Genomic DNA, 12,447 nt, shown 5'->3' on the forward strand with positions numbered 1-12,447 from the left:
ATGATATAATAATTTTAAAAATCGCAATTTGAAAAATTATTTTAAAAACGTTTAAAATCAAAGTTGGACATTTTTATTCTAAAATTTTTGTAAAATTCCCGGTCAAAACATAATTTCACTGTCATTTCTCGGTCTCATAAAATTCCCGGTTTTCCAGGTTTCCCGGTCCAGCGGCCACCATGTATTTGAGTTCTATCGGCCCATTCTATTAAATATCTAATATACAGAATCTAAAAAATATATTAAAAACTCAAGGTTTCCATCTGTGCCAAAGATAAAAGCCAATTAGCGTATTTATTATCACCGTTATATTTCATAAATTTCCAAATCCAATCACATTTAATACAATTTACGCATTATTCTAGAATAAAATATCATCCTCGTTTTTCTCTAAAAAGTTTAATTTCCTTTTTAAAAAAGGCTTTCCAAGGTTTTTACAAATTTAAATGCAGTATCACACAATAGTCTTATGATTCTTAAGTGCCCAAAAAAAATAATAACAAGAAGCAGATACCGATAATCAAATCTGGAAAAGTAATTTGAAAATAAAAATAAAAACGTTATACAATTTGTTAAGTAATCACAGAAACAGAACCAAATTTCGTAGCATTCAGTAACTAAATTGAAGAGCAATGAATAAAGTGCTCAGTTTATGCCCGTAACTGAAGAAGTGTAGGCAAGACAATGATATATATATTGCAAGTTCTATAAGATATTGTTCACTTCCACAACATCTATTTATTTTAGAAATCTAGCGGTATTTTTCTACGAGTCTCATATAATTTATTAATTTACAGTATACTCTATACATAGATCAGTAAAGTGATTCTTACCATGACAATTCTCTTCATTATTTCCCTATAATTTTTCCCCTTCGCTTTTTATATCTTTTTCTTTACTTTTCTCATTTTTTTTTTACTTTACAAAATTTCACTCGTGTATTTTAGTCTTATAAATAATGTGGATTGAGCCCTAAACAGATAAAACAACTTCAGTCAGAATAATGCTATGTTCTATTTTGAAAAGCAAAATTGAGTGATTGAAAAATTTCGAAATCTTTAAAGATTCGAATTTTCAAAAGATTAAAAAAAAAAAGGAAAACAACGTTTTTGACCACACTACCTACTCGAGACTGAGTTTATTTTATGTAGACAGGACTCTATTCGTTTCTCAGAGCCTAGTGGTCAGGAAATACAATTCTTTGTACAAGGTTATTTCTTAACAACTTTAATAATATTGAGCACTGCATACAGTGTAAATCAGAATTACAAAACCGCAAATTAAGAGTAACCGAAAAATGATATCGTTAATTATCGTTAATTTCGAAAAAAAAAGGTAAAATGACAAGATGGAGGATCTAACTTGACGCTGCTTGACGCCGATGATCGAAGGGAAAATCATTCAAGAATTCAATGTAAGAGATTCGAGCTAGATATCCGCAACTCGCCCGTTATAAGAACGCTATAAAGCAGTAGCAAAAATCAATCTGCATCCTTATTCGAGAGTCTTACATAGACGGAGATTAATATTTTCCTGTATTGTACTGTAAAATAGAAATTTGTAGAAATGGCTACGACTATTAAGTTAAGTAATTACTTCTTAATCTGATTCGTGGATTCCTGAAATCAGGGCAAGGTGTAACGCACATAGGGAACTTCTACATCATTTCCGCAGTCATCGTTGCAGCAGAGTTCGAAAACAAGAGCACGAACGTGTGGTTCAAGCTTCTTCTTCGAGACTCGTTTGACAACCTCCGACATTGATAAACACATGCGCTCCATGCATTTGGGCCTTGCCATGAAAAACGAGTAGAGCATACAAACTCCTTGGGAGAGCATAGTCACTTCTAGATTGTGGTTGTTCTTAAAATAGTCCAGGAATTCCTTGAGGGTGAGTTCGCCGCTGACTTCAAATCTGTCCCACAAGGTCCATTCGGTATCGTAATACTTGAGTTTGGGAGCAGCGATGGGCTCCGAGAAACCAAAGAACGGCAAAGCGAGATTAACGAAACCGTTTTTGTAAACGGAGATGTCTCTCACATCTCGGGCCAGTTTAATCATCTCGAAGCAAACTAAACCGGCGACGACGGAAGTCGTGGTGGCGATGGCTGGGATAATTTTTCCGGCAATCAACTTGCTCTTGTGTCTGTCGGCTGCGGGGATCTTGTAGTTGGCGGCACGGAGATTAGAAGCTGCTACGATAAAATCTATGTGGAAATTGGTGTCGTCGTCCTTCTCGAAATCTTGGGGAATTATTATTAAACCGTTCAATTCGTCGACCTTGGGTAATTCGTCCTGAAGCTGAGTTAAACGCTCATGATCGACGTTTCCACTCCCGTTGGAGACCTGTACCTAGGAAAGATTCCAGTTTTTAATGCCGATTAATTGTCCTTTAATTTTTATAAACGAGTCACTTGAAAAATTTCATTCGGGATACATTTACGATTTTATGTAAGAGATAAATAAAACTTTCATCTCCCACAGTTTAAAGCTGTTCGTAGTTTTTAAAAATTCAAATCATTTTCAAAAGACTTTACAAAGATTAGAATCAAAATATTTCAGAGCTTCCAAACGATTTTAAAATATTTGAACGATTTGCAGGATTCCAAAATATTTCAAAATATTTAAGAAGATGCAAAACATTGTACAAAGATTTCAAAATATATGAACGATTTGAGAAGATTTTAGACGATTTCTGCAGATTCAAAACGATTTTAGGGATTTCTAAAAATTTAATGAAGATTTCAATAATTTCACAAAAATTAAAAATATTCCGGAAAAATGTATAATATTTCGCAGATACTTCAAATGTTAGACAAAGATTCTAAAATATTACAAACAATTTTCGAAGATTAAAAAAAATCTAACAAAGACATAAAAGATTTCACATAGTTCAAAAGATTCCAAAATACTTCACCAAGATTCCAAAATATTACAAAGATGCCAAAAGATTTCACAGACTGCAAAAGTTTTCAAACAACTTCGAACAGATTTCAATGTCACAAAGAGTTCTCAGTTTTCAGAAAGATTTCATTAGGATTTTCAAATATTTGAACGATTTCACAAAGATTGCAATAATTTCAAAAGGATTTTAAAGATTCCGTAAGGTTTTAGAATATTCCATAAGATTTTAGAATATTTCGAAAATACTTGAAAGATTAGACAAAGATTTTGAAATACTTGAAACAATTTCACAATATTTGAAAAAAATCTAACAAAGACAACAAAGATGTCAAAATATTAGAAAATATTTAATAAAGATTTCAAAGATTGCAAAAGATTTCACAAATTTTTCAAAGATTTGAAAATATTTGACATCTATTTCAAAAAATTCTGACTTTCACAATGATTCCAAAATATTTCAAAATATTTCAAAAGTTTCAAACATTCCTAAGGATTTCAAAAAGATTGCCATGATTTCAGATATATTTAAGAGATATCAATCATTTCCAAAAGATTCGAAAATATTTCAGAGTATTTTGCAAGTATTTCAAAAGTTTTCAAAGATTACACACTATTTTTTAAGATTTGAAAGATTTCACAAATATTTCAGAAGTTTCGAAAGATTTCTAAAAGATTTCACAGATTCCTAAACGATTCTAGAAAATGTAAACGTTTTCAGAACTAAAATATTTCGCAAAATTTTCAAAAGACAAACGTTTTCAAAAAGATTGCAATGATTTCATAAATATTTCAGAGATTTCAATCATTTCGAAAAGCTTTGAAAAAATTTCAAAGATTCCAAAGGCTTTCAGAAAATTTAAACGTTTTCAAAAGAGTTAAAATATTATGGAAAAAAATTCCGCAATTGTTCGCAAAAAATATTTCAGAAGATTCGAAAGATTTATAATAACTTTGAAGATGCTAAGATTTAAAAAATTTAGACGTTTTCAGAAGGCTTAAAATATTTCGCAAAAATGTCACAGATTTAAAAATATTTAAACGATTCAAAAAAACTCAATTATTTCACTGAAACTAGAAAGCATAGGTACAATTTTCATGTACAGTTTCATGTAAGTTTCAATGTAAAGTAAGCTTAAATAAACTTTAATTAATGTATGTAGCGACAAAATTTATTCAGATTATGCGAAGAGTACGAATAATAGACGATTTAAATTTAAATACGAATTATAACCTAACTTTTAGTTCATTTTTGCCTTAAAATAAGTCCATTTAACTTTATAAACGTTTTAAAATCACAATAAATAGTACAATAATCGTTTTTTTTTTAGAAAAAATATTTCTGTCAAAAAATGTGTTTTTTTCACTGCATAATATATAAATTCCATTTATAACCCATTGCTTACGATAAGGACTTATTTTTATTATCCAATAAATACTTTAGACTCCACAAAATAATCGTTAAAACACTTTTATGCACAAATTAAAATGCATCTTTAAAATCGTACTTATTCTTTCTAGTTCGGATTGTTGTCACCAAGTGGCAGAATTGATTATTTTTCAAAATATTTTTTCGATGAAATTAGGAAAAAAAGCAACAAATCGTTACATTACCTGAGAGTCGTTTTCGGCAATCTTGACGCCAGACTTTGGCGTGAATTCTGGAACTTTCACGGCGTTAACAATTTTCGCAATATCCTCCCGATTTCTGTTAGTTGGAACTCCATAAACGGTCGCCTTCAAATTGGCCCCAGCAACGATATAATCTAAATGCAGTGGCTCATTGACATCAAAGGTCAATGGCACAGGACAGCGTTTAGGTCCAGACCAGAAGGGTTGTCCACTGGATGTTACTTGATCCGGCGGGAAGTTGAAAAGAAGTTGTCTAATCTGATTATTGTACTGCTCTTGCCAGTGACAACGGGCCCAAGCGACGCAGTCTTCGAAATTTCTAGGCCTCTCATCTACCAACGCCGTCTTCACAGACTCCAAAACTTCCAATGGCTGAACACCCGGCAATTTCAAAGTTCTATCAATAAACTGAGGATCAGAAATATACTGTGCAGCATTCTCAGCAGCCTGACGAAACAGTCCTTCAAAATTGTCGCGAGCCCACTGCAAAGTGTGCTCGATGGCATTTGGGAAATTTTTCAAGGTGCATATAGGAATACTTTTCTCTGGTGGATCTTGAGAGGAGCTGTAGGATTCTGTTAAGAATGGCACGACGACTTGAGTATTTCCCTTTGTTCCCAATGTTCCAGATTCCAAGAGGGGTTTGCGATAGTAGACGCAGCGGCGATCCATGTAAATTCGAGCATCGACATTGTCTAAAGCATTAGCAACTCCGTCTAAGGCCTCGAAAAACTCGTCATTGTAGACTTTCTCTGTTTCGGGACAAACCCGATTCTCGTGAGCGACAATCTTCACCTCCGGATTCATTCCCTTGATGACTCTGGCTGCTGTTGAAGATTTAGCCTTCTGAACGTCCGATGGTCTGAATAAGAATTGACGATTCAGATTCGACTTCTCAATAAAGTCCATATCAGTAACGGTAATGCAACCACCTTCGGTTCCAACACCCATCATCGCAAAATTCTTCAAGAGTTCACAACCAATAGCACCAGCGCCAACCACAAAGTACTTTAATTTTCCAATCTTTGATTGGAAAGTGCGACCGAAAATTGCTATTTGAGAGTCGTAGCGACAACCAATTGGTTTGCAGTCATCCTCGGTGATTTCTGAGCGATCTGCCGGCAGACTTTCGATGGAGTCAAAGTAGAGCCATTGATAAATCGGATGGAACTTGCCAGAGCAGGCCTTCATCACTTCCTGCGCGACTATTCCTCCTATTGTTGCGTTCATTGGGTTCAAATCACCGGCACTTATTTTGGCGAAGAGTTCAATGAATTCGGGGTTGAGTTCTGTCTCTAATCCCAACTCTGTCTTGATGGCATTAGCGAGGTTGGCAAATTCCTTAGCATCCTCCACATTCCAAGGCTTTGGCAGCCTTCCCTTTTCCTCCTGGTAGCGATGAAGTGCCTGGAAAGCAATATGAAGCTGTTCTGGATGATCGAATTTAGCAAAGTCGGTGACAATGAACTTTGGCTTCTTCAAAGATTCGGCAAGAGGAGCAAAACATAAATTCTTGGGCATTTTAACTTGAGTTACGATGCCGCCTTGAAGGTATTCACCGTATTTGCTGGTATCACCAATGCTGAAGGTGTAAGGACCGAGCACTTTTATCTTTTTGGGCTCACAGGCATTCAACTCGGTCATTCCTTGAATTTCGGAGAATGTGACGTAATCGCCATCTTCCATGCCGTGACGAGTGTCATCAAGACAAGTGACAACACCTTCGGCATCTCTGGAGATGCTGGCAACCATCGAACTGATTGGAGGTTCGCCATTGGTATCGACGACTGTGAATGACTCACCAAAATCACAAAACACCTGAGAAAAGAGACCACGAGTATCTCCAATAATCAGGGCAATGCCGTTGGCGCGAGTAATTTCGGCGATACGCAGTTGTTCACTAAGGGAAGTTTCAGTCAGGACCACGACCTTGAATTTCTTAAGGAAACTTTCGCTCAGCTCACCATCATGGTGACGAGTTGGAACGTAGTTATTGAGTTCTGACAAGCGTTGACAACAAGCTGCTGCGCGATTCTTGCCTGAAAATAAAAAGCATTTCGTGGTTTTAGATCAATTATATGAAGCAATTGAAGACATGAGAATAACAAATGGGTAAGGAACAATTTGTCAGATTTCTCTTTTAACGATTTTAAGTAATTTAGGATACTATTTCGGGAGCCTAGAACTATAGGGTTCTATCGAGGATTTTAGATTTCATTTGATTTTTACTTCTTTCCTATATCTTCACATGCATATTGACATAGCTCTCTTGATCTTGATCGATGGACGTATCATCCCATTTGTAGAATCAGTGAAGGATTTGGGATATATTCTTAATCGCACTCTTACTTACTTACTCTTACTTAAACTCGGGAATAAAGAATCACTTCTTACTTCAAGGCGTATCCCCTAGTTAAAAACCTCATCCTTGCTTTCTTTGACTACGGCTGTGTAGTTTACGATAATATTACTGATGAGCTAAATGCTTATTGAACGCACGCTTAATGCTTGCATTCGGTTCATCTATAACACCCCCAAAAGTGAACATATTACTCAATATAGAGAAAGAGCAGGACTTCTTAACATCGCCAAAAGAAGACAATTCTTTATGGGTAATTTGCTTTATAGCCTATTCAGTAATGAAGCTCCGCACTATCTACTTAACCTTTTCCATTTTATGGACAGAGATCAACCGACACATCCCAAACTTCGTGAAAGAAAAAAAGTACTAAAAATTCAGCAATACCGTACGTGTAAAATGCAAAGGTCTTTTATTACTCGTGGTGCTCGTCTTTGGAACAAACTACCTATAATAATTAGAAATTCACCTTCTCAATATCACTTTAGAAAACTACTTTTTGGTTACTTATTTAACACATCAAATCCTACCCTCGAAATTACACATTGGTAAAACTTAAATCCGTAAATTAGAATATATATGAGAGTATTCATGAATGTATTTACTTATAAGAATGTATATTTGCATATGTATATTTATATTTTTTTTATGTTAATAGCCTGAATCTAATTATGTACATTATAGTTTATTTCTTAACTTTTGTTAAATACTTATTTTTTATTTAAATCGTCAAATAGATCGCTGTCATATTTCAACTGTAACATGTATCATCTGTTCCTTATAGGGCTATTTAGCACCAGGAACTTTTTACAAATAAATACAAATACAATACATGCAGAATACGTGAGAGTAAAGCGATATTAAAAAATCAAGATAGAACATTATGGTTTTAGGGTCACGAATTATTAATAGAATATGTAAAAATAATTTCTACATTAATTCGAAGAAACGAATTTTTTAATTTTAGAAGGACAAGTGGATAAGGGCCATTTGGGTTTCCCGTCCTCAAATACAGAAAATTAAACAAAAAATGTTTCCACATCCCTGAAACATTGCATAAGTAATGTCCATATACTTCTATAAAGTTTACTTAATAATCTTTCATGTATTATAGAAATAATTTTATTCTTGGACTTCATTCAATTCACGTTCTCATATTTTCATAAAATTCATAAATACCTGACTTCATAAATCCTGACGCTATAAAAAATACTAATTTTTTATATTTATAAGATAGAAAACCGAAGAAGGATTTTTTCGTTTTCCCTCCTACTACGCAGCCATTTTTTTACAGTTTTCACATGTTGTATATGTATAGAGTTCTTGAGGAACATATGGTTCTACATTTTTATCAAAATTTTACATTTAAAAATCCATACCAGAAAACTCTTTTTCGTCGTGTAAAGTTTCACTTTTAATCCAAATGCAGTGATCATTGGCATGTCTTCAAAATTGAAGCTAAATTTTTTTATAGTATCAAGTAAACATCCAAGGTAAATTGAAGCATTCAAAGTAGAACTGAAGGGTTTCAGTACAGAACTAGATAACCAAAATTTTTGTCGAAAATTCACTTTTCGTATACTTCATCTTCTTGTTTTAAACTTTATTCTGACTACATTTCTCTTCTTAAAAGCTTTTAAATACAGCAAAATAATTTTTAAAAAATAGTCTCTACATAAAAGTATTTTCCACTTTTTTTAACACTTAAAGTACCAATCGAATCCCAATATAAAATCTTAAATTTCCATTTTCTACAAACAGCCACTTTTATAAATTTTTCTTCACTTAAATTTTTGCCTGGTGATCAGAAACGATATTTCTCAAAATTATTATAATTTGTTTATAAAGAAACATATATCTTTTTTCTTTTTATAGAGCCTTCAGCGAAGAATCACCTATTACAGTGTCGTACTGTCTAACTAAATCTTTATTATCTCAGAAAAGAATTTTGTTTATGAAAACTTTCCTATTCTTATTCAACCTCCCTATATCTCGGGAACAAGTTTTCATTATTTTTAAAATATGTAAGATATATTTTTATTCGCTTTCCAAAAAAGACTTTGCAAACACATGAAATTTTAATTTACAAATTCTTGCATGAGTTACTGAGAATTGGTTAACGTTGTTTTAATTAAACGCATTTTCTCCTGATTTAGCGAGTCAATATCTCGGGTATATTCTTTTATCTTTTGTTTAAACTAAAAACTGCAAATTTTATCGTGATCCACGATCGAGCATGTTCTAATTTTAGATTTCTGTCACTTTGAGACTAAAATTTCGCATTTTATTTCTCAGAACTGAATGATTTATTTTATCATACTTTTTTGGCTCTAATTCAGAAATACTTCAGCTCGGGAGTAAACTTTTGTTTTATTTTTAAAGGGTCATATCCTTTTTACAGAATGTTATTTCGCTCTCATGAAAAATCTCGCTTTTGTTGCTCATGCAGTTCTGTACTGTAACCCTTTAACTTTTCTGCATTAAAAGTATTTCAAAAAGAATATGATTTAGGATAAGCCCGACTTAGAATAAGTTTTAAAGAAAGGACCTTGAAATTAAAAGTCAAAAGATCACGTGTAATTATGTATCAGAAAAATGTCAAATTTATTATTTTTAAACCAAAACTTAAGACAAGTGAAGACGAAACTTTGAAAATTATTACGACTTCTTGGTTCTAAGTTTAGATCTTGGCAGAATCCAAGGACTTTTTCACAGTGTAGCGTATATTGAAAAAAAATTAAACTGACAAAATGAATTCAACTATTAAATTTGTATTCCTATTTTACTTAACACTTGTTTTATATTGCTACTGTTCTTGAACTTGTAAAAGGGATTTAGTATGAAATATTCGCTCTTGAAATTAATGATCACTCAAAACGAAACATACAAAAAGTATAGAACAAAATTTAAGAAAATGATTTGGAAAAACTTGCACCATGTATGTGTTAATTAAAAATAGTATAAAACATTAGTAAAATAAATACTAATATGAATTAAAATTTAAAAAAAAGAATAATGTTAAAGTATAAATAACAATTAAAAAATTATTATTATTATTATTATATAATATTGAGCTAAAAAATTTTAAGCTTTAATTTAAAAAGTTGAAAATTCAAAGAGTGCTTCAACTTGCAGTTCAGTTTTTCTGATCCGATAATAAACCGGGAAACTACAGGAATTTTTTTCTTCCACAGCATCGGATCCCTGTAAATACTCAGAAAAAAAGCATTCTTTTTCCCAATTTCCCTGTTTATAAATAACAAACATGATATTTCTTTGAGTTTGACTTTTATTCTGGAATTAGAAGACAAATTTATTGCCAGCACAAAATATCTGGGTCGCTAGACACCTTGGAGAAAGTAAACCAATCAATTTTTAAATATTTGGTGTATAAAGTAAACTAAATTTATCTAGAAAAAGGAAGCAAAAGTGAAATAGATTGTCCGATCTTTTGAGTGAACTGCACTTTCAGGTGCCTCAGTTTATGTCCAGATGAAAGAACGCATTTTATACTACCGTAGAAAATGCATATCTACAACTCGCCCGTGCTAGAGATGTGTGTGAAGACAAACGCAAAATTCATTTTCAAAATTTTCGAACATTTCCTTGACCATTAATATGGAAAGGCCAAAATTCTAGTCTTGTAACATTTTTAATATAGAATATTTTATACATGAAATGAAACAATTTTTACTACAAAAGTTGTGTATATTATTCCCAAGAATGCCAGTCAACTTTGAGCGCGCCTAGGGCGCGCGACGGTTGAACCTCGCGCTTCGCGCTCGATAATAGTTTACGTCGCGCTTCGCGCTCGAACATAATTACACCTCGCGCTCGGATATTTATTCTTTGCATTTGGAATGCTTGAAAAGAACTTTATCAAAAAGACCTCTTTTAGATGGCAGTATTTATATGCGTCTTCATATTCTGAATTGTCTACTTAATTAATTATAGTCAAAGATTAAGTTTCTCAAAGCTCTGTAGGCTTTGACGTACACATTCTCATCGTGACACTCGCGTTGCGCGCTCGATTCCCGACAGACATTTGTAAACAGGTTTTGTTGGATTTTATTTCTCGTAACTTTCGTCGTTTTTCCACACATTTTTTTTTATCTTACTTTTCTCAACGTTATTTTTCACAAATAAAAAAAAAGTACGCGTCCTATCAAGAAGTGATTATTAACGAAATTGTAGATCTTTTTTGGGATAACCATTTTTGGTAATTCATCTTTTTTTGTATCCTACATAGTTTGTCCACAAAATGGAATTTTTTATATTCCATTATTTTTTGTGCAATCAAAATTAGAATTTTCGATTTTTGAAGAAAATCCAAAAATTGGTTAGAATAATCTTGTAGGGCTTTCAAAAAGAAATGTTTTTCTTCTCTTGACTTTTTTTAATATCGTGCGTTTTTCGGCTTCAAATTTTGATTTTCGGTTGATTGAAAAAATTTTGAAAACGCTATAACTCTGAGAATTTTCTTTATATCGAAAAAAGTCATAAGGATAAATTGTTTGATCTTTTTAATACTATAAATGTCCGTACGTAGAATATTCTAATTCAGAAAAAAGTTGTCCCAAAAATTTTCAAAATGCGCTCACTTTTTGAATTTTTATCAAAAATGGCTGGTTAACGAACTCGTCCTTTCTTTTAGTACCTAGAAAAAGTGTGCCAAAGATGGATTTGATTCGTTCATTTTTTCGAGAGTTCTCGTGTTTACGGACGGACGGACGCCATCGTGAAAACCTGATTTTCGGATTCAGGGAGTCTCGAAACGTGGAGATCCGTTGAAAAAGTGTGATGTCAAATTTCCGACAATTCTAATACTTTCTCAATCATAAATGATGAGAATGTAAAAATTAGTCAAAGTAGGCACCGCGCCTATAAAAAAAGTAAGTCGTTCAAATCTCTCCTTCCATTATTTTCCCATCACTTCCTCGCCCGCACTTCACCCAGGCAGTCAGTATTCACCGACGACTACCTGCGAATCCTTCCCCCTCCAGTGCACTTTTCGGCGGCGAATACCCCTCCTGCACTGCTGACTAGAAACATGGTCGGTGTATTCGCCGATGCAATTTTTCTTACTGTGCATGTGCCGCCGCCGACTGCGAGATTATTTAAAATGAATTAATTTTTTCTCTTGTGACGTCAAATTTTAGTTAAACGATAGAATTTTCAATAGAATAACACTTCCCAAATGAATTACTTAAAGTTATTTACCTAAAAAACTAAATGTTTAAACAAAAATTAAATTAATTAATTTCAAATTTGTAACCAAATTACAAGATTACCTCCACATTTATTTTTACATGGCGTTCATTCTAAAAATTCTTTAACATAACAGAGCACATACTTGGCGAAATAAATTAATTTTGAAACAAATACTTAAATTTTCAACAAAAAAATATCAATTTTTTTTATCAAAAATGGAACAGTTAAACTTAAAGTTGACAAAATTAATTTTCGACAACAAACGAGGGAATAATCATGCTTATACAAAGAAACTAATTTTATTTCGCACAGCTCTTGCTAAATTTTTTACTAAAATTTAAATTA

General features: G+C 32.8%; 1 protein-coding gene across 2 annotated transcripts in view; it reads right to left on the reverse strand.

Annotated features, from left to right (window-relative positions):
* Positions 1-285: 285 nt before the first annotated feature.
* LOC117182213 (ubiquitin-like modifier-activating enzyme 1) overlaps positions 286-12,447 on the reverse strand; it is an 18,146-nt gene continuing 5,984 nt past the window's right edge. Inside the window, exons 2-3 of one of the 2 annotated variants that reach the window (XM_033375288.1) lie at positions 4,515-6,571; positions 286-2,345 (exon numbers count right to left, since the gene is read on the reverse strand). In XM_033375288.1, the coding sequence (XP_033231179.1) occupies positions 1,626-2,345; positions 4,515-6,571 (2,777 nt within the window). In that variant the 3' untranslated portion in view covers positions 286-1,625. Of the gene's footprint in view, positions 2,352-4,514; positions 6,572-12,447 lie in introns of both variants that reach the window. The other variant, XM_033375287.1, reaches the window with a different exon arrangement.

Source organism: Belonocnema kinseyi, chromosome 10, assembly GCF_010883055.1.
Source record: "Belonocnema kinseyi isolate 2016_QV_RU_SX_M_011 chromosome 10, B_treatae_v1, whole genome shotgun sequence".
In the NCBI taxonomy this organism is placed as follows: domain Eukaryota; kingdom Metazoa; phylum Arthropoda; class Insecta; order Hymenoptera; family Cynipidae; genus Belonocnema; species Belonocnema kinseyi.